This window comes from Triturus cristatus, chromosome 5_1, assembly GCF_964204655.1.
Source record: "Triturus cristatus chromosome 5_1, aTriCri1.1, whole genome shotgun sequence".
Taxonomy (NCBI): Eukaryota; Metazoa; Chordata; class Amphibia; order Caudata; family Salamandridae; genus Triturus; species Triturus cristatus.
In genome coordinates, this window is record NC_140587.1 from 16751681 (window position 1) to 16774888 (window position 23208).

General features: G+C 45.4%; 1 protein-coding gene across 2 annotated transcripts in view; it reads left to right on the top strand.

The window, feature by feature from the left end:
• The first annotated feature begins 2491 nt into the window (after positions 1-2491).
• LOC146829972 (GTPase IMAP family member 9-like) overlaps positions 2492-23208 on the top strand; it is a 93971-nt gene continuing 73254 nt past the window's right edge. Inside the window, exons 1-2 of one of the 2 annotated variants that reach the window (XM_085604001.1) lie at positions 2492-2617; positions 6658-6710. In XM_085604001.1, the coding sequence (XP_085460127.1) occupies positions 2550-2617; positions 6658-6710 (121 nt within the window). In that variant the 5' untranslated portion in view covers positions 2492-2549. Of the gene's footprint in view, positions 2618-3191; positions 3285-6657; positions 6711-23208 lie in introns of those variants that run through there. The other variant, XM_085604004.1, reaches the window with a different exon arrangement.

The following is a 23208-nucleotide window of genomic DNA, read 5'->3' on the forward strand; positions in this document are numbered from 1 at the left end:
TCACCGTCGAGTCACCCCACAATGGCCCCAAGCTAACGAAGATGTGGAACGTTTCATGCAGACATTGAATAAAGTACAACGCATTGACAGTGTGGACCAAGCGGATCCCGAACAACGCCTCCACAAGTTCCTGAGAGAATACATGAGTACCCCACACTACACGATGCTCCGGAGCCCCTGGGCCCACATGCTCAAAGGGCCGCAGAGAGACCTGATTTCAACATGCCCGGGGTGGACACCCCCGCCTCAAGAAGTCCAGGAAACCCAGGCAAGGCGAGAATGGCAGAACCACCTAGCGAGTGCCCAACACCGTGCCATGCCCCGGTCACTTCAATCAGGAGCAACAGTCATACTCAAAGTTTGCCGGCCTGGAGGGAAGTTTCGGACCACCCATGAGCCTGGTACCTGGACCGTAGTAACCAGCCATGGCACCATGGTCACCGCCCGGAAAGGAAGTGAGGAAATGTCTTGGAACATTTCCTGGTTTAAAGAGATCCTGTCAGTGTCTGCAGAATCAGACCCTCAAAATTGGCCAAACCCTGACGGAGGCAACCCCTGCCGAATGGACGAAGAAACCAACACCTCTAATCCTTCTCCGTCAGAGGTAGTGCCTTCTGATTCGCTGACAGCTTTATCGCCGCCAGGTCAACCATCCATCCGCGGTCAACAACATCGCTACAGCCTGCGACCCAACCCCCGACTTAACCGGCACCTTCAGGACTTTGCATGCTGAAACTCCCAAAGACTGATGCCAGGGCGCCTCTGTGTGTGCTGGACTTTTCAAAGACGAGTTTTAAGATCCAAGTTGGGGAGGGATGTAATGGGTCAGTGGTCCTGTGCTCCCGCCAGCATGCTGGATATTATGTCCACGTTATCAGCAGGCCAGGCATGGCCTGCGGGGTAAAATAAAAGGGGAGGACCAACATGTGGGGTATCTCCTGAGACCAGTAATGATGGTGTGTGTCCAGTCTTTTAGTGTGGTCCTCAAACGCTTGTCAGCATTACTCATTAACCAAGGCCTACCTGCTTGTCCTGGCCGGGCCGCTAGCAGGGACACGACAGCTATGACAGTTTTTCTAAATAATAATAAACTGGTCCTGTTCTGACATCCTAAACCGTAAAAAAAGGGTTTAATAAAATACCGTGTAAGTAGATGTACATTATTGAGAGCCAGGTTGTGGTGGATTAGTTGAGGAAAAACATGTTACAGGGATTGAAGTCTGAGAGGCCCCTTTTCACCAGTAAAAGATATCTTATGTAAAGAGGCAGCAGTTCTTTTTTAGCTGCTGATTGAGAGGCAATAACTCCTGGGCCGTGACTCTGATTGGCAGGTCCTGTTTCACAATGATGGTGAAAGATTCACTACAGATGAAACAGGACTAGAGTGCGCCACAAGGGCTGATTTAAACTGATATCCATATATGTGAAGCCCGAACTGGCACGCGGCGGACCAGGGGTTTAAAGGCCTCTGATGGACTGAAAAGCGCTGAAGAGCTACATACAGGCATGTGGACCTTAATAATGAAAGGCGAACTTGGGCTTCTATGGGAATTTCATTACAAGACCGGAAAAAGGTGAATAAAGCTAGTCAAATGTGATCCCACCTCCGTAAAGTCCCGAAGAGTGAGCAAGCGGGGGAAAAACGCAGAAGGGGCGCGCATAGAGAAGCGACAGTCCAGTGTAGGACGGGAGATGAAGGGAAACACAAATCAAATTTTAGGCACAGCGACAATGTGCACAAGTTAAGCAATGTACCAACAGATCAAATGAACGAAAGGTAAATAAGTTAGTAAAATACATAAGCATCAATAAGCATCCAGAATCTACACAGGATCTAGAATCTAGCATATGGCAAAACAGAGAAGGAAAGTAAGGAGAACTTATCTGCTTGGAGCCGCATTTAAAAGAGGCAGAATGCTGTGGGCTCATGCCTTTTATTATTGTTAATGTTCTATTTGGAATACTTCCTTTGTGATCTAAGCGGCTGCTTGGTGACGCAATTAAAAGTGTAAGCATAATGGTAGCCTCCGTGTCTTTAATGAAATCCAGATTCTCTGGTCATGTTAATAGGAGAATCGCAATTCTCTGCGGCATATTATCAAGTCCATTATCGACGTTTTAGCAGCTAAACCGGCGAAAATGTTTAACGCCGTTCTTGATAATATGCCCCTAGACTTCAATATCCGAGCTGACTCCTCTCTCTTGGCATTCAAGGGTAGTTGGTGACCGGACTGTGTTAGCCACCTTCGTTTGTTTTCTCTCCCTCCCCTGCACTGTTTACCTATTTTTCATTTTGTATTTTAAATCTGTTTTGCTTCCTTACGGCCTTCCTATTACGTAATGCAATTCCTTATGTTTTCACAGTGTGTATGTAAAGCGCTCTGATACCTACAGGTCGAACTAGCGCTATATAAAACTTTAAAAAAAAAAAAAAAACAACAGACAGTAGTAGAGTGAGTGCAGCCATTGTCTTGACTCTTGGCGCCCTCGTGTGGCAACAAGCAGTACTGCGCCTTGTGAGGGCGGTGCTAGGCTGGAGTAGGGTTTCTATGCTAGATGTTGTCCGCACTTGCAGGAGTCACAGACACACGGACGGAGCAGGAGGCGGCTGCAGCAGGTGAGCTGTGTGCCGTGTGTGTCACTGTCCCCGGGTTGGCCCCCACACTGAGGCGCTCTGGGGTTCAAGGGCGTTGTATAGCAAGCCTCATACAAATATTGTGAGGGCTGCAACAGGGAGAATGCATGGCTCGGGGGTGTGTGTGTATGTGTGTGGGTGTCTGGCTCTGGTGTGTGTGTCTGGGCCTGGTGTGTCTGCCACTCTAGTGTGTGCAGCAGGAACTTAGAATAAAGTGATCAGCACCGTCCGCGCCACTCTTCGGGGTTCAGTTTCTGGTGGTGTTTGAGGGCCCCCAGCGGGCGGGGTGGCCCATAGAAGTGGCAGTGTTTGCGTTCTTACCCTCACACATCACGCGGAAGACCACGGCACCGCACGTACACCCGTAATAGGTGACAATCTGTGTATATGAGGCCTGCGTGAATCAATTGTGTACTTTGATTGTCACGTGAGTTTACGCTTTGACCCGCGCCTACGGCCCTCTCACAGGGCACCAGGCACTATGTGAAGGACTTGTAGTGACACATGATGGTCTGCTTGGTGATTTCTGAGGCTCGGAGGACATTCCAGGCTCTGTTTGAGGGAGAGTCGGTGTTATTGTGGTCTGGTGATATGAGGGTGTGGTACAGGCGAGCCACAGTCTGTGACACATTGTGACGGTCTGCTGGTGGTAAGTGCGGGTCTGGGCAGTACACGGGAAAGGTTTTAAAACCCCATGTGGGTTGTATTCGCTGAATGTTTGGTGGGGGCTCGTAGGAGCTGTACACACAGCTGACTTCAGAGAGTTTGCTACAGGTTACGTTGCGTTATGTGAAGATACCATGGAGCTGTCTGTGTCGGATGCTCGTAGAAGCAGCGATCGATGGTGTGTGGGTATCTCTTGCGGAGTATGTGTGCACGTGGGGTGTGATGTATGTGTGTCTTTCGCATGTTACACGTGGGTTTGTTGGGTGCTGTGTACCCTTGTCTATTATGTGCTGCGATTCTGTCTGTTCAGCACTTTAGAGGAGTCTTTTCGGTGTTAAGTGAATTTACAATTCGAGGAATCGGTTAAAGCGCCTTTCAGAGACTGTGAAGGTTTCAATGAACTATAATAGAGTCTGTGACACTACACGCCTCTGGGTACGGATGTGACGTGCTGTGGTGAGAAGCACATGGACGCGCTGTGTGTGGTGTGTCTGTCAATGACACATATCCATGGCTGTAGACGCATACTGGTGACCTTGTGCATGAGTTTTTATTAAAAGACCAGCGATCCCTGCCACAAAACTGATGCACGGCTACAGGCGCTTTCGGCAGCGCGTGCGGGCACGTAAGAAGGGAAGGACTTGTTTAAATACCAGAGAGGATGTGTAATGAACCCTGGCGGACGCTGGCTCGGTGTGCACTATACCAAAGTAGGGTATAGTGTGCACAGACTCCAGTGGGTCCTCGGAGGCTAAAGTAGATAATACGAAGGGGTAGATTCACCACTTCTTCACAGAGTGCCAAATTTACCAAAATATGGCACTCTCCTCCCCTTTCACTAGCTGAAACAGCTGTCGCGTGCCACAGAGACACCTCTACTCCATGGTGCAAGGGTGTCTCTCTGACTCCAGCAATGCAACGTTTTTCATAAATGAAGCTCTAAATAGTTAACCCTTAAATAGCCCTTGTAGCTGACAAGGTAGGGTGCCCTGTATTTAAATAGAAACATTTATTGTTGGCAGTTCTCTTCAGTGATTCAGACTTAAAAAGCTCGTGTTCCCCCAAGTGTAAACTTTTTGCGGCATATAATACACACGTATGCTGAGTGTCCCACGGCTAAAGGATGTAGGCCCCCTCGGCGCCAAGTCATGAAAAGCTGCACATAGCGCTTAGGTGGTTGCACAGGATCACCCATGCTCCACCCGTGGCACGCCCACTCGGCGCTAAGTAATGAAAAGCAGCACATAGCACTTAGGTGGTTGCACAGGATCACCCATACTCCACCCGTGGTACGCCCCCTCGGCGCTAAGTAATGAAAAGCAGCACATAGCGCTGAGGTGGTTGCACAGGATCACCCATGCTCCACCCGTGGTACGCCCCCTCGGCGCTAAGTCATGAAAAGCAGCACATAGCGCTTAGGTGGTTGCACAGGATCACCCATGCTCCACCCGTGGCACGCCCCCTCGGCGCTAAGTAATGAAAAGCAGCACATAGCACTTAGGTGGTTGCACAGGATCACCCATACTCCACCCGTGGTACGCCCCCTCGGCGCTAAGTAATGAAAAGCAGCACATAGCGCTGAGGTGGTTGCACAGGATCACCCATGCTCCACCCGTGGTACGCCCCCTCGGCGCTAAGTCATGAAAAGCAGCACATAGCGCTTAGGTGGTTGCACAGGATCACCCATGCTCCACCCGTGGCACTTCCTCTTGGCGCTAAGTAATGAAAAGCAGTATATAGCGCTTAGGTGGTTGCACAGGATCACCCATGCTCCACCCGTGGCACTCCCTCTCGGCGCTAAGTAATGAAAAGCAGCACATAGCGCTTAGGTGGTTGCACAGGATCACCCATGCTCCACCATGGCACTCCCTCTCGGCGCTAAGTAATGAAAAGCAGCACATAGCGCTTAGGTGGTTGCACAGGATCACCCATGCTCCACCCGTGGTACGCCCCCTCGGCGCTAAGTAAATTAAAGCAGCACATAGCGCTTGGGTGGTTGCACATGATCACCCATGCTCCACCCGTGGTACGCCCCCTCGGCGCTAGGTAAATTAAAGCAGCACATAGGTGGTTGCACAGGATCACCCATGCTCCACCCGTGATACGCCCCCTCGGCGCCAAGTAATGAAAAGCAAAAACCAAAGGAAATGATGGACGGAGTGTTGAACATTGCAAGCACTCACCCCCAGTCAACTGATCTGGGTTTAATCCATCACCGTTCTTTAGCCCACTCTGCCACCCCAGTTCAGACATGGCCATATGCAAATCAGTCTGACCCTGTGCCTCATGGGAACAGTCCAGCCCGAACTGCCAAGTCATGTCTTCCCTGGACCGGAAACAAGCTTCCTAGGACCGGTTTCTGGCATTTCAGCTGTCTTCAGCCAGGCTGGCTTGAATGCAGTTGCATACCCTGCCACTGATACCTTTTACAAGGGGCTTATATGTGGGCCAGAGGTGCGCCAATTGTGGAAACAAAGGTATAGTTACGGTAAAGAACACAGGCCCTGGGAACATGATTAGCAGGAACAGAGTGCAGATACAGTCAAAGTTGCATTCAGAGTCAGGCAAAAAGTGGGGGTCACCCTGCCAAAGCAGCACTTTCCTACAAACACTGACACTGCGGAAAACCTTTGGGCTGGGTGTGTATTAGGCCTAGGCAAAATGTAAATTACTATGGCGTAGTTTGAGAAATGCTGAGAATTCTACATAATTCATCTTAATGAAAATACCTAATTTGAGTAAATACGCTCTATTTACGGTACAGTGAATGGCACAAGAAAGCAAAGTGCGAGTGCTCATCTTTAGATGCGCTCTCCTGTCAAAAGCTGGCACAAGGATATATTTTTCACTAAAATATGGCACAAAATAATGCATTTGCACTTGTTTTAATTTCGTATAATCTTGCTGTATTGTCAGATGAGTGTTTTTTAGCATGCCTTACACTGCCTGTTTGATGAAATTAATAATCTTAGGAAACGGAGAAACAGCTCATTGGGGAACTATGGGATGATCAGAAATGTAGCAACACGGAAGGGGAGATATTGTCAAGATTCTTGTTTTCATCAGATCTGTCTCCAGTGGAAGGGGCAGCAATGGGTGATGTAGGTCTCAGCGAGTGGCATTTCATTCATTTTGGAAACAAATAGAGAAGGAACACTGGGCCGTGGGTCCCTGGAGATTGAGACTTATAATCTGCTATGTTCAGCATACGCTTTTGTCCTGTGCACTTTTAGATGTCTAGTTTATATTAAAAAAACTGAAAACAAGAGGCTTGCGTGTCTGTGCTCTGCCAAAGTGCTTTTCATTGCATATGTATTCATGGTTTGTCCACTCCATTAAATAAGTGTACTGTGCAGTTTATTTCAGATCCCTCTCAATCAGTCTCCAAAGAAAATACAAAGAATGTCAAGTAAGTAAAGTGAAAGGCCCTTCTTTTACATCATAGTTCTTTAATATTTGATTCTCAATGTGTTCATGGTTATTAGGGATATGATGTACACTCTCATACTTTTGTACCACACCTACATCTCTGACTGTATTACAGTTGTAAATATGCTATTAATGTCCTTTTATTTCATAAATCAAAGTTAATACTACTCAGTTTGTGCAATGAGGCTATTTTTAAAAGTGTGATTTTGGGGGGAATCACTATATATGTTTTTCTAAACTCCTTTAGTCAAGCTGCGTGCAAGAATATTTATTTTATGTAATGTGGTGCAGCTACTGCAGAATTATCAGCTTCTGAAATGATCATTCATAGAAGGCCTCTGAATTGGCAATAGATTATTCTGAGACTAGATCAATATTCCAATTGCGCGCATGCTTTTATAATGCATGCAGGAACATTGTCAAGAAAATACCTACCAGAAAAAGAGAGCCATTTTGAGATGGGAGAGTGACAGCAGATTGACTTGGAAATGGATGGCCATGACCGGGACTTTGTTCCTGAAATGGATGGCCATGACCAGGACTTTGTTCCTGAAATGGATGGCCATGAACGGGACTTTGTTCCTGAAATGGATGGCCATGACCGGGACTTTGTTCCTGAAATGGATGGCCATGACCAGGACTTTGTTCCTGAAATGGATGGCCATGAACGGGACTTTGTTCCTGAAATGGATGGCCATGAACGGGACTTTGTTCCTGAAATGGATGGCCATGACCAGGACTTTGTTCCTGAAATGGATGGCCATGAACGGGACTTTGTTCCTGAAATGGATGGCCATGACCGGGACTTTGTTCCTGAAATGGATGGCCATGAACAAGACTTTGTTCCTGAAATGGATGGCCATGACCGGGACTTTGTTCCTGAAATGGATGGCCATGACCAGGACTTTGTTCCTGAAATGGATGGCCATGACCGGGACTTTGTTCCTGAAATGGATGGCCATGACCAGGACGTTGTTCCTGAAATGGATGGCCATGACCAGGGCTTTGTTCCTGAAATGGATGGCCATGAACGGGACTTTGTTCATGAAATGGATGGCCATGACCAGGACTTTGTTCCTGAAATGGATGGCCATGACCGGGACTTTGTTCCTGAAATGGATGGCCATGACCAGGACGTTGTTCCTGAAATGGATGGCCATGACCGGGACTTTGTTCCTGAAATGGATGGCCATGACCAGGACTTTGTTCCTGAAATGGATGGCCATGAACGGGACTTTGTTCCTGAAATGGATGGCCATGACCTGGACTTTGTTCCTGAAATGGATGGCCATGACCAGGACTTTGTTCCTGAAATGGATGGCCATGACCGGGACTTTGTTCCTGAAATGGATGGCCATGACCGGGACTTTGTTCCTGAAATGGATGGCCATGAACGGGACTTTGTTCCTGAAATGGATGGCCATGACCTGGACTTTGTTCCTGAATTGGATGGTCATGACCTGGACTTTGTTCCTGAAATGGATGGCCATGAACGGGACTTTGTTCCTGAAATGGATGGCCATGACCGGGACTTTGTTCCTGAAATGGATGGCCATGAACGGGACTTTGTTCCTGAAATGGATGGCCATGAATGGGATTCTGTTCCTGAAATGGATGGCCATCTCCAACATTACCCTGTACAGACCCTGTTTCATGCTGTAAAGCGATGCTCTGTATGATTCACCCTGAGCCAGTCATAGCTATGAGCTGTTGATTTGGACTGGGCCCATGTCATCTGCTGCTGCCTGGATTCACAGTCATAGCAAGTTGCACACAAGAGCAAAGACAGGTATTGTCTTGATATATTTTGAAGACTTTGCAACAGGCTTTAGAATGCCATACAATGATAGGCAGTGCTATAAATGACAAGTAGAGAGAGAGTTGTAAAGATCATTTGACTGTGTACACTCTGACAGGAGTAAAACATTAAAAACTAAATGCACAAGTGATGGATGTTAAATCCCAGCAGATTTTCAACTCAAGCACAGATACCATTTAACCACCTTGACATGAGCAGATAGAGCTAATGTGTCTGGAAAAGACTGTGCAGGAAAGTGCATTCCTTTTTCAACTACACTGTAATAATGCCCATTGAGCTGAATATTACGCTTTGACTGTTTTATTTGCACCCTTCATCTTGAGTAGTATAGGATTGGAGAACATTTTAAGGCTTAATAAATAACTTACATCCAATATTTATATTAATGGTTGTATTTCTTTCTTTCTTTTAAAGTAATACCTGAGTAGGAATGTTTCATTCATTGATGATTGTCAGAGTGATATATTATATGCCAGGTGGTTCTTACTCACTGCCTATTCGGGTCAATCTACCTACTCGCGCCCTGCATCAGTTCTGCTGAAGCTCTGTACGTTCAGACGTATAAACCTTTCTAGAAGTCAGATCTCCTGCAGCAGGGCAAACCGGCAAGATGAACTCAACCAGTGATTAGACGACAACAGCTATGACTTGATGGCGGTCACAGTCTCCTACTGTTCCTCTGTTGAAAAAGTCCCAGCTTTTGTAGTGTGGGCAGGACGAAAGCACCAGCCAGGGGCCGGGACCCTGGGGCACCATGTAGGGTATAGACCTTACTCCAACAGAGCCCCGCAAGGCCTCTGGGAGCTGATTGTGTCCCTGTAGCTCAGACCGGTCAGCCAATTCACCACTGAGTAACAAATATGACTGATTTCATTGCATAGCAATACCACGCATGCCATGACAATGTGGGTATTACTACGCGATGTCAATTACAATGAGCACCATTACAACCAAAAATGTTACCACAACTATGCCTTTACCACGCATGCCATTTCAACTCATGGTAAACGTTTGCAAGGTAAGTGACTCCACCCTACCCTACCCTAAACCCTAATGTAGTACCACTGCACGACCATCCCCTGACCCCCAGTCCTCTCCCTACAATAACATTACACTACCCTGCACGACCCCCGACACTATCCTAAATCCTAAAACACTACCCTACACAAACACCACAACACTACCCTAAACCCTAAAACACTACCCCCGCACAACCCTCCCTCTACCCCCAGTCCAGTCCCTACGCTCCAATACTACCCTGCATGACCCCCAACACTACCCTAAACCCTAAAACCCTACCCTACACTACACAAACACCAAAACACTACCCTTAACCCTAAAACACTACCCCAAGCACAACCCTCCCCCTACCCCCAGTCTGGTCCCTACACTCTAACACTACCCTGCACGACCCCCCGACACTACCCTAAATCCTAAAACCCAATCCTACACTACACAAAGATTACAACAGTACTTCAACACTACCCTAAACCCTAAAAAAGTAACCCTCACCCCAAGCACAATCCCCCTTACCTCTCTCTCCTCGTGGTTCCTCTCTCCTGGTTCCAGCGTGGTCTCTCTTCCGGTGCACGTCGTTGTGAGGAAACGGAACAGCCTCAGCTTCCTCACAACAATGTGGATAGCCATAACATCGCATGCGTTGTAAAAGCGCATGCAATTTAATGGTATGCATAGTAATAACTATGCGTTGTTACATCGCATGCGTTACAACACATGCGATGTAATGACTTGCGGGGTAACAGCCTCGTTGTAATGGCCAGTTACCCCGAGTAACGTCTGGGGTCCTAGGTTGAAGGCAAGCAGGTCCAGTCTTCCTTCAGTTCTTCAGAAGGCAGGGCAGTCCTTCTTCTGATCCATAAAGGTCCGTGAGTGTTCTGAGGACAGGTTTGTAGGATCCTCTTTATGCCCAGTTCCAGTCAGAGTGTGGTAAATATTCTTTTACCTGGACTGAATTTCATACGGAATCTTAAATAAAATAGCTCAGAATAATAAGAGGCAGAATCCGTGGTATAAGAGGTTTCTGAATGGGCTTTATTCCAAAATGGCCGACTCGAGTCGCGGCCTTCAGGTTCCGTCACCACGGGGGTTCAGGAAGTGAAGTACATACTTTATTGACAGGAAATTGCTTTTATAGATCATACATTACAATGAAACCAATGTAGAAGGCGTAACAATTGATAAGAGAAACGATACTGTAAGTGCGTAACCGAAAATGGGCGTAATAAGGAGTAAGAAGAAACATGATTGGTCATGATGTTGTGCATAGGTGGATCTATAAGATAATACTTGGCATAGATGCGCGCGCAGCAGCATGACGTGTAATTGACGTGTAACTAGGGGGTGAAGGGGACTTGACATTTAGCTCTACATGTGGAGACAAAAAGTCTAGGGGGTCAAGTCAACCTAATCCCAAATCATATCTAACATCCTATGTTTAAAGAACTATGTTATCCACAAGGAAGGACTCTCGGACAGAATCTATTCTATACTGACTGTGTGTGTGCGTGTACAAGCGTCTAAGTGTCTATATGAGATGCGAGAGGCAGAAACTTTCCATGGCAACAGGGCTATGATTTACTTGCATGAGGACGGAAAAAACCGAGCCCTTTGCTTGGGAGCTAAAGGAAATGTTTACCTAAACTACTAGACAGGAATGCATCGGCTGAGGAGCAAAGTAGATAATTCGAAGGTGAAATACAGCTTCTTGGCAGGCAGGCGAAACTGGCCGAGGCAGGCACCGTTAGCTGCACAGGAAGTAGGACAAAGTTCATGGATACAGATGCGAGCTCAAACTGATGCTGTCAGAGGCAGAGAGCAGGGAAAGGCTTTGAGGACAGAATCGGGCCTACTCTGCCTGAACTGCAAAAATGGAGTAACTTAGCCATATAAAGTCGGTGGCCTTTCATACTTAGGAATCGAATATCCAGCCCATTGATGGCGGATCTGACAGAGGACATGTTGATGGTGGACGCACATGTGTTTGCGTCTTTGAAACTGGAACTGGAGGGAACATACAGGTGCTTGTAACATGCACATAGAACCGTTGGGGTCCAAGATAGGGGACATAACTGATCAGGAAAATCCACATTTCCACATTCCCTCCTTGTCCCCTACTTGCCCGTCAAGAAACATCAATCTTCATTAGTCCATCGATTTGCTCATGGAGCATCATTTCTTCTTCTTTCTTCTTCCGGGATTTTGAACGAAAACCTTGATGTGGAATACACGATGTGGCACACAGACCACAAATCGCTGGTCCACATTGCAGGCATAAGCAGCAACTGAATATTATAAGGAGGCCAATACCTAGGAAGGACAGAACTCTCCATCCCCAGGCTGATATCACACTCCAAAACCACCCGGACCACGTCCAAGTGCCTGGGTTCTCGTGTATCTGGCTCACAATCTTATGAAGGCGGGTTATAGCTTTATATACAGATGGCGAATTTTCTGGTATGAATATGCAGCAGCTGGATCCGATGACCCTACAAGCTCCGCCCCTATCGGCCAGGATGACGTCAAGGACAAGACGATTCTGAAGAACAACAATTCTCATCACCGATTGCTCCTCTGTCAGATTGCCTAGGGCGGCTATAGTCTCATTCACTACAGCTTCAAGAGTCTTGGTTAGCCTACGTATCAGCTTACTATTTGAAATTGTACCTATATAGGGAAAGATACCTTTATTGAAATCTACATACTTGTCCCATGCCGTCTCAGTATAATCGACAACTGGGAGATCTCTTCGCTCTCTATTGTGTACTAAATGAACATTTCGATAATAATCAGGAGGAGCTAGGAAAACAGGTGGCAAAAGGAATGCTATGTAACAGGTACCATCCCAATCTAGAGGCAGACGTATATATGCGGTCTGACCACATATAAAGTAGGAATGGCGAGAAGCTCTAAATGAAGATTTACCTTGATCACTATATTCTACTGTAGTAATGCATTTGCTATGGCCCATATGTATGGAACCAACTTTTCTTACACATAATTCACCCTTAACTGGAAATACTGACATAGTGGGCAGAATTAGTTCAACTTCGGATTCGACATTCAGAATCATAAGATTAGGTGTAAAATTACCTAATCCATACACTTCATTTTCTAGATCAGTTCCTGTTCTACTGGGGTGACCCTCCTTATCAGGGTAACAGACTTTGAATAAAACTAGATTCAGATTTCCCCATATCCAATGGTGTTGATAAACTGCTGTGTCTGAGTCTATGGAATTTAGTAAACTAAACCATGCTCCACAGGAGCCATTATGTGTGAACGGATGGGGGAAGAAAGGCAGAACTCCTTTGTTATTCTGATAGGGAGGGAGTCGGCCACACACCCAACAATTAGTGGCATTACTAGTCTGATGGGAATGATGTAACATACTAATGAAAGTGTTATTACGCAGCGCAAGTCTATAGGATAATTCATGTGGGGGTAGGTCACTAAAAGAATGTTCATCAGTTATATTGAAAATATGTTTAGAAACAGGATAATACATATGCAACAATATACTTGCAGTAATTATTATAAAACTCAAGAAAAACAAAATTAATAATGTCATTATACAGTGGCTACGCAGTGCTTTACAGTATGCATGTCGTTTCAACATTGTTCTTGATTGTTCATGATTCAGACCTAAGGGATACATGTCGGGACAGATTCAACCGCTTCACCTAGGAGAGGACTTAAACAATCAAATCGTCCGATGGCCTGGGTCTAAGTTTCAGTTTGTAAAGGTCTGTGCTACTGGCCTCAGCCAAAGGTAGCTTTGAGTCAATGGGTGAAGACACACGAGGAGGACTGTTTATATCTGAAGGAAGTCCATGAAATTTCTTGATGTGGCTTGAATGGATCCAACCTTTTCTTCCTTCGATCTTCACGGCTGTCCTTGTGGTCAACAGGACGAGCTTAGGTGTCTTCCACCTGGGCTCCAGTTGAGTCTTTCTGTCAAAGTTCCTCACAAGGACATAATCGCCCGGGATTACGTCATGGGGTTTCACCTCAGTGTTGTCAGGAAAGGCTGCAGCTACCTGTGAACGACAAGATTGTAGTGCAGACATCAAGGAAGCCAGGTAATCTGTCAGCATATTACAATCAACATCAGTTATTTTACGGGGTATAGGCGTCCCCCACATATTCGGTGGTCTACCAAAGATCACCTCATAAGGGGATAGCCCTGTTCGAGAGTGTGCTACCATTCTTATGTAAAATAGTGCAACTGGTAAGGCTACTATCCAGTCAACACCTTTCTCCTGACATATTTTTGACAATCTGATTTTCAAAATTTGATTATGTCGTTCCACGAGACCTGCTGCCTCGGGGTGTCGGACACAATGAAACTTCCACTGATATCCCAGCAAAAGTGAAACATGTTTCATTAATTCGGATGAGAAAGGCTGGCCGTTATCTGAATACACAACACGTGGTAAACCGTACCGTGGGAAGAATTCTCGAACTAGCTGCTTGGCAGTGGTCGGGGCAGTGTAATCTGATACTGGGTACGCCTCAGTCCATCGGGAAAGAGCGCAGACAACTACAAGAACATATTTGAATCCTCGACATCGTTCCATCTGGATATAATCCATCTGGAGGGCTTCGAAAGGATGATTAGGAGGCTGAAATCCACCCTGCTCTACGGGAACACTTTTTCCTGGGTTGAACTGACAACATATCATACAGGTACGGACTTTTTGTTTAGCTGCTGTTCGTAAATGTTTATTAAACCAAATGTGTTGAATGCTGTCTAGCATGGCTTTCTCTCCTAAATGCGCCGGACTGTGAATTGTAGCTATAATGGCTTGAACCATAGAGTCAGGAAGAAACCATACAGATTTCTCCTTTGTCACCCATCCCTGATCTGTCTGGATCCCTCCTAGTTCAGTCCATTTCTTTATTTCTTCTGTTGTGGCATGTGACTGTATGTCAATTATATCAAGTGCGGGATCCTTAATCGTCATACACTGTATTGGTGTCCGAACTATTGTCTTTGTCATGTCGGATGTGCGAGTCTGAGCAGTCTGTTTAGCTGTTCTGTCAGCTAAATCATTGCCTTGAGAAATGATATCAGTAACCTTCGTGTGTGCTTTACATTTCATAATCGATATAGCTGTGGGCAGATGGATTGCGTCTAACAAAGCATGAATGAGAGACCCATGCTGAATATGGGTCCCATGAGAAGTTAAATAACCCCTCTCTCGCCAAAGCACCCCGAAGTCATGTACGACTCCAAATGCATAACGTGAATCAGTGTATATGTTAACTTTCTTACTTGTGGCTTGAATACAGGCTTGTGTTAGAGCAATAAGTTCTGCTGCTTGGGCTGACAAAGTATCTATACAGTTTGTTTCAATAACTTCAGTGTCTGTTGTGACTGCATACGCGGCCACTAAATCTCCTGTACTTGTTCTCATGCACGATCCATCTACATACAACGTCAGGTCTGGATCTAACAATGGAACGTCTGTTAAGTCTTGTCTGGGTTTCGTCTTTATTTCAATAACTTCAACACAATCATGAGCTAGTGGGTCTGTTCCAATTACAGGTAAAAGTGTAGCAGGATTCAATGTATTACAACGTCGGATCTCTATGTGTGGCTGAAACAACGTCAGTTCATAACCGGTAAGTCTTGCTATGGTCAAGTGTTGTGTTTGCGTTCGGTTCACAAGGGCTTCTACTGCATGTGGTACTTGTACTGTCAATGGATGTCCTAACACTATGGCATCGCTTTGTCTGATTGCTAAAGCTGTTGCTGCCACTGATTTCAGGCACGCAGGCAAAGCCTGAGCTACGGGATCTAATGTACTGGAAAAATAAGCACATGGCTTGCGTGATCCTGCTTGTTCCTGAGTGAGTACTGACAAGGCAGTACCTTCGCGTTCTGTAACAAAGAGTGTAAAATGTTTGCTGTAACATGGTGTCGCTAAAACAGGTGCTTGACATAGAGCTTTCTTTAAGCTTTCAAAAGCTTGTGTGTGTTCCTGGGTCCAAGGGAGGACAGTCGATGTGGCTGCCTCCTGTGTTGTCAACTGAATGAGTGGTTTTGCTAGAAATGCGTACTGAGGGATCCACTGCCTACAATATGAAGTGAGGCCTATGAAAGCCCGCACCTCCTTTTGTGTCTTGGGTATTGACATGTTAGCAATTAACTGAATGCGATCTGGTGTAAGCCTCCTTCCCTCCTTGGACAGCGAGTGACCAAGATAAATAACTCGCTGGACACAGAATTGCAGCTTAGAAGGAGATACCTTGTGCCCCTTGTCGGCTAGAAAATGTAAAACTGTCAGAGAAGCCTTTTCACATTCGGGTTCGCTTCGGGCGGTGATCAGCAGATCATCGACATATTGAAGCAAGGCAGTGTTAACTGGCATGTGGATACTGTCAAGTTCTCGTTTCAGTGCTTGGCTATAGATGCTGGGGCTTTCTGTAAATCCTTGAGGTGCGCGTGAGAATTTAAAGCTACGCCCATTTAAACTGAATCCGAACAAATATTGGCTTTCCGGATCTATGGGGACGCTGAAAAAGGCATTCTTGAGATCAATTACAGTAAAGAATGTTGCTTCGGAATCAATGGCTGTCAATAATGATGAGATATCGGGGACCACAGGAAATTGTGGCACAATGCATTTGTTTAATTCGCGTAAATCAATAACCAATCGATACACTGGCGGGGCTGTAGGATCTGTTCGTTTAAGAATCGGAATTATCGGTGAATTACATACATTGGAGTCTGTTTCTACAACTACTCCTTGGGCAATTAGCTCGTCAATGATTTTCAGCAAAGCCACTACAGCATCTTGCGGTAACTTGTATTGTCGCATTCGTGGTAGTACCACTCCTGCCTTTAATGTGACTCGGTATGGTGTAATGTTCATGCAACCAACATCAGTAGGGCCTTGTGCCCATAGATGTGCTGGTAAAGTCTGTAATCGGTGATCCATGTCTCTGGATACATAATGACCTTTAAAATCCCGTAAAAACAATCTTACTGCTTCCGGAGAACAACAGATAATAGCCCCTAGGGCTTTCAATGTCTTTATACCTAACAGGTTTTCTGGACAAGATTTGGTAAGCAGTAAATCAGTAGTTCGTGTCAAGGGACCAATCGTAAGTGGAAGTGGCTGTGATACCTCATTAACAATAGGCTTTCCTGAAAAACCAAGGGAAACATTTTGAGAGCCTGAGAGGGGTGCCCCTGGAACTTCACTACGTTTTATGGTTGTTCGACTTGCCCCTGTATCGAGTAAGAATTTTCTATCTTGACCTAATAATTCACTATGTACATAAGGTCCTTCTTGATCTACAGGAATCTCAATAAGGGGTAAGTCAACTTCCCTCTCTAGGCTAGTTCATGCGTAACGCTGATACTCAGGATATTCATACTGTGCAGTCTGATACATTTGTCGTGTTGTTGTTTGTGTGGCAGTAACAGGCAACGGTGGTGCAGCTGGCACAAACTGTATGGATTGTTGTGAGGCTGGCATAGACTGTTGCTGAGCTGGCATAGACTGTCCATGCTGCGTAGCTCCTTGTTCATTCTGATCCTGTCTGAGTGGTCGTGGTCTTTCTTTTGCAATACCTATAGCTATATTACGCTTCAGGACTTGACAATCGTGTACATAATGGCCTAGTTGTTTACAATAATTGCATGTTCCTTTTACAGGAACTGCTGAATCTCCGGAATGTGTCACACCCTTTTTGTGACCATCCGCTGGTACTGTCTGGGAAACTAGCATTTTCATTTTTGTATCCTTCATACGTCTTTGTTCGTGTTCTTGTTCATCTCTAATTCTATTGTGATGATACTGTAACATTTGTAGCATTTGTGACGGAGTGTTACTTTGCCAGGTACTCTCGAATTTCAATATTCTATTCTTCACTGGAGGCAATGCATTTTCCACTAATTTTGTCACAAATAAATGTGGATACGACTCACTACTTGCTTTTATACCACTATTTACACCAAAACATTTTTCAAATCGGGCATAATAATCACTTGTGTCTTCATCATGCTTTTGTTTACAGGCTGAGATTGCACCCCAATCTTCCTTTTTCGTAGTTAATAAACGTGGCAGTACTTGTACTAGTAAACCTGGTAATGCTTTAACTTTATCCCCGAGCCCCGAACCTGCAGTTCGGGCCCTTTCCTCTGCTTCTAATGCTGTCCAATCTATTTTTTGGTCTCCCACTTCCCACTCTTTTTCTTTCAGCTTTTCATAAATGCCAGCAGGCATTAGCACCTTTAATATCGTCATAATATCAGGATAGGTATACTCTCCCATCAGTAACATGTCTTTAATTTCTCGGTGGAAACCCGCTGGGTCTTTGTCATGACTCGGTACTACTTTCTTCATTTCTAACAATTCAATTTTTGTTATGGGTGTGTATACAAATACACGGTGAAACTGATTGTCTTCGCCTTTTATTGGGTGCACTTCTCGTAAGGGATTTTGTCTATCCATGTAATACGGCATTCTTTCCTTGCTGGGCAGCGAGAAAGGATCTGGGCTTACAAAAAGGACGTACTGTTTACGTGACACTAATATTTCTTTAATTAACTTGTTACTAGAACCTCTCCATCTATTCGTGAGTAGTTCCGTTAATATATCAGGTAAAGGACCAGGATCAGCATGTTGGCTCTTATATAATATAAGGAGTTGCTGAATCATATAGATTCCAGCTAAACGTTGTTCATCTGGACTGAGGTTAAAAAACGTGTGTGCTACGGTCTCATCACCGTATTTTCCAGGACTGTCAATCCAGTGGACGGCTGATCTGGCTAATTCTTGCTCATCCATGGAATCGAGGAGGTGGTAACCCCTTCGTTCTCGGAGTATTTTATCTGCGGCTTGAAACAAATGTTCAGGAGACTTCAGATTTATTATTGGCGTCGGATACGTTCTGCTATTATTTGGACATACAGAGTGTATTGGATCAGAAAAACATCTAGTATTATTACAGGATCTTCCTCTACCTACATAGGCTATGGTCTCTGACTGTCTTACGGAATCCCCTGATTCGGACACTTCATCTTGCTCGAACTCGTCTGTTTCCAATCTTTCTTCATGAATACGTTCTATTTCTTTACGGATCTTTCGGCACATGGCTATTATACAATTTTGCTTATCGTGTCTCCCTTCTGATATATTCTGGCTCCATCTTGTAAGAATAAGCATTGCATTCGGGTCTACCCTCGGTCGGTCTTGATTTCTGATCACACAGTTTATGAGGAAACGTAACAGTTCCCCCTGTATCTCTACTTTCTGGAATTCCATAGCTCTATTAATACATTCTGGATCTCGCCCTGTTTGAACAAAATGATATATTTTATCTAGATGCGCAGTCATTCCTGGTAACTTCGCTAAATACCCTGCGGCTCGTCTGATGCGTAATGATGCCAGGACCATTTCGTCCTCTTTACCGACCACCGGGTCATATCTACAATCTATAAGAAGTTCCTTAAGCGCACGTTCACTTACGAATTTGGGTGTACGTGAATGCGCTGACTCTTGAAAAACAAGTTTATTTATTCTAGGTGGCGTAGAAGTATTGCTAGCACCTCCCGTGGCCCCATCTGGGGCGTCGGGTGTGAATGGATTCGTCGAACGTGACACAGCAACTATAGGTGTGGACACCACTGTAGAATCGGTTGCGGAGACACATGCGGAAACAGATGTGCTTGCCGAAGCTTGTGTCGGGACTTGCTGTTGCACAGGGACAGATACCTGATCCTGACGTTGAACCCCCCCGGCAGACGGTCTATGTGGTGCGGGGTTAGCATACTCGGGAGCTGCGTCATCTAGATATGAGGAAAGAAAAACATCTTCTGCGGTTCTGGGATGTCCTTTAGGATGTACCTTAATTGGAAATAATGGGGGTGGCAAGTCTTTTAGTATCTCTGGAGCAGCCTTAGGTAATCCTTCGGCTAGAAGGGGATACATACCATTCATAAGGGCATTTCTTTGTCTATCTACTTGTTCTGATTTCACTCGGATACCTTCCTCAATTAATAGATTTTCTTGAACTTTATTTGAACTTTCTTTACTCTTCTCTTCTTGTCTACGTGCTTTTTCTGTACGTCTATGAGATTCTTTACACCATAACTCAACAGCGTCTTTCTGTGACTGTCTGACCTTTCTTTTCCATAATTCTTCCTCGACTTTCATGATGCACTCTGCATCCCAGGTTCCCGCTGCGGGCCACCTTTGACTTTCTGGCAATCCCTTGGTGTAATCTACCCATAAATCAAGAAATAATATGGCATCTAAGCCATGCTTGTGATACATAAAGTGCCCTGGAGTGTCCCTAGGAGGAATAGGGACGGCTTCTTCAAGTACCCCTTTCCTAGTAGTGATCTGTCTTAATTTCGAAAAGAGCGGCATATTGACAACTGATCCGATACTTAATTTTGAACACACTTAATACAAAAGCACACTAATGAACAACCATTCATACCACAATATGCAAGACGTTTAACACATTAAACATTAAACATTAAAACATTTTTAACCTTTAGAATAAGCAGCAATGATGATCGTCTGCATAACTAATCACCAAGCAGAATTCTTGACAATAACTAGATACCTCGGAATACTTGATATACTGCTAAACAGTACATATACACTGCTAAACAGTGCAGACCGGATTTGTGTACCCAAATCCGTCTTGACCGGCACAACCTATGTGCGCGTCAACACGCCTCCCCGGCGATGGTACTCACCGGGTAGCTCCTTGAAACGGAAGGCCTCGGAGAATGGACTGGACTCGATGACTGTGGACATCGGACCCTCTGGACATCGGGACTTCGAAAACCTGGTGGGCCTCTGTATACCTCGGATCTTGCTCTCTCAGCTAGGCTCTGGTCGGGATACTTCGCACTTCTCACCGCCTCGTCTGGGTTGATCGCAGCCTCAGTCGCCCCCGCTTGACCGGAGGGAGCTACAGGAAATCCTGCTGGTACGCGTTATGGTCCGTCCAGCTGTGGCAGGAGACCGGGCCTGCAACGCACCGCCGGCGCGTGAGATGAGAAAGTGTCCCTATTCGGGCGCCATTATGTGGTAAATATTCTTTTACCTGGACTGAATTTCATACGGAATCTTAAATAAAATAGCTCAGAATAATAAGAGGCAGAATCCGTGGTATAAGAGGTTTCTGAATGGGCTTTATTCCAAAATGGCCGACTCGAGTCGCGGCCTTCAGGTTCCGTCACCACGGGGGTTCAGGAAGTGAAGTACATACTTTATTGACAGGAAATTGCTTTTATAGATCATACATTACAATGAAACCAATGTAGAAGGCGTAACAATTGATAAGAGAAACGATACTGTAAGTGCGTAACCGAAAATGGGCGTAATAAGGAGTAAGAAGAAACATGATTGGTCATGATGTTGTGCATAGGTGGATCTATAAGATAATACTTGGCATAGATGCGCGCGCAGCAGCATGACGTGTAATTGACGTGTAACTAGGGGGTGAAGGGGACTTGACATTTAGCTCTACATGTGGAGACAAAAAGTCTAGGGGGTCAAGTCAACCTAATCCCAAATCATATCTAACATCCTATGTTTAAAGAACTATGTTATCCACAAGGAAGGACTCTCGGACAGAATCTATTCTATACTGACTGTGTGTGTGCGTGTACAAGCGTCTAAGTGTCTATATGAGATGCGAGAGGCAGAAACTTTCCATGGCAACAGGGCTATGATTTACTTGCATGAGGACGGAAAAAACCGAGCCCTTTGCTTGGGAGCTAAAGGAAATGTTTACCTAAACTACTAGACAGGAATGCATCGGCTGAGGAGCAAAGTAGATAATTCGAAGGTGAAATACAGCTTCTTGGCAGGCAGGCGAAACTGGCCGAGGCAGGCACCGTTAGCTGCACAGGAAGTAGGACAAAGTTCATGGATACAGATGCGAGCTCAAACTGATGCTGTCAGAGGCAGAGAGCAGGGAAAGGCTTTGAGGACAGAATCGGGCCTACTCTGCCTGAACTGCAAAAATGGAGTAACTTAGCCATATAAAGTCGGTGGCCTTTCATACTTAGGAATCGAATATCCAGCCCATTGATGGCGGATCTGACAGAGGACATGTTGATGGTGGACGCACATGTGTTTGCGTCTTTGAAACTGGAACTGGAGGGAACATACAGGTGCTTGTAACATGCACATAGAACCGTTGGGGTCCAAGATAGGGGACATAACTGATCAGGAAAATCCACATTTCCACAAGAGGGTGGAAGGAAAGTCTTTGTCCACCCTCTAATACAGTTCTGGTCAGTTCCCCTACCCCCACTGGGTTTGGTGACATCTTGACCAGAGAGACAGAGGAGAGACAGGTCTAGATGTGAGCTTCATCTGTCAATATCAAGGTAGGCATCCATTGTAGCTCAGGAAAGGACTGGGCACAGCCTCAACCTATCCTTTGAAGGGTGGAGTTCCCTCCCCATTCCCAGGGCCCTTAGGTGGCATTCAACATTGGCAGCCATGCCTTGGTGGTTTAGGCAGGAAAATGACAACTTTCTAAAAGTATATTTCCAAAATAGTAATATAATACCCAACTGTACCATTGAGTTAGATTTTAAATTGCAATTAAAAGGAGTCTTTCAAATGTTTCTCCATCATCTCCCAAACAGAATGTACCCCCTATTATATGTAATATGGTAAACCAGTGTTGGTCTATGTGAGACCAGCCTTGCCACAGTGAAAAACAACTTTGGAGATTTTCCAAGGCGAGCATTTGTAAAATATTAAATTATAAGGCGTACCTTTGAGTTGACTTATAAGTCCTAAAAAGGATGGTTTATGCCAGGCAAAAGATTTATTTTGCCAGATTTAAATGGCTTTTTTGACAGTACTAATTTACTGGGTGGCACAATGAGTGCTGCCCACTTGTAGCATTTATTTTATAGGCCCTGGGTACATGTAGGACCATATACTAGGGGCTTATAAGTAAATAAAATGTGTAGTACCATATACTAGGGAGTTAGAAGTATATTAAAGGTGCAAATCATGGCTATACCAATTTTACTATGTTTATAATGGAGATCACAAGCACTTTAACACTAATTTGCAGGGGTAAATGCACAGAGTTCTAAGGCATGTCGCAAGGAGTTACAGATACGTCGGTATTTTTGATGTATCTGTAGGCGCAGGAATTACGCATGGCTAAAGTGTGCTGCAAAAGTGACACAACTCCAGCAATGGGCCATTACACATGGGCAAATCCCATGCTGAATGTGCCTGCGTCCGTCTTACGCCTGCTGTGAGGCGGGCGTAAGATATCGACACAATGGCGTCCTAAGAGTAGCACACTGAAATCTTATAGATTTCAATACGCCACTTCCACAAGGCTTTTTGCGGTGGGGGGGGGGCGCCCACCTTGCATACATTATACTTGGCGCAAGTATAATGTGGCGCAGGGGTTTACAAAGTGAAGCAGCTGCCTAGATGCGCCACTTTGTAAATAGGGCGCTACATGGCGCATTTTTTCTGCTGCTGGTGTGTCACAAAAAGGGAAGCAACGGCGGCGCAAAAGTGTCGCAGGGATTCATAAATAAGGCCCTTAATATTTAACAGTAGAGTTCTTTTCTGTAAAAAACCGTTTGTTTGACAGGTTCGCCTTCAGGTTGAAAAGCTGA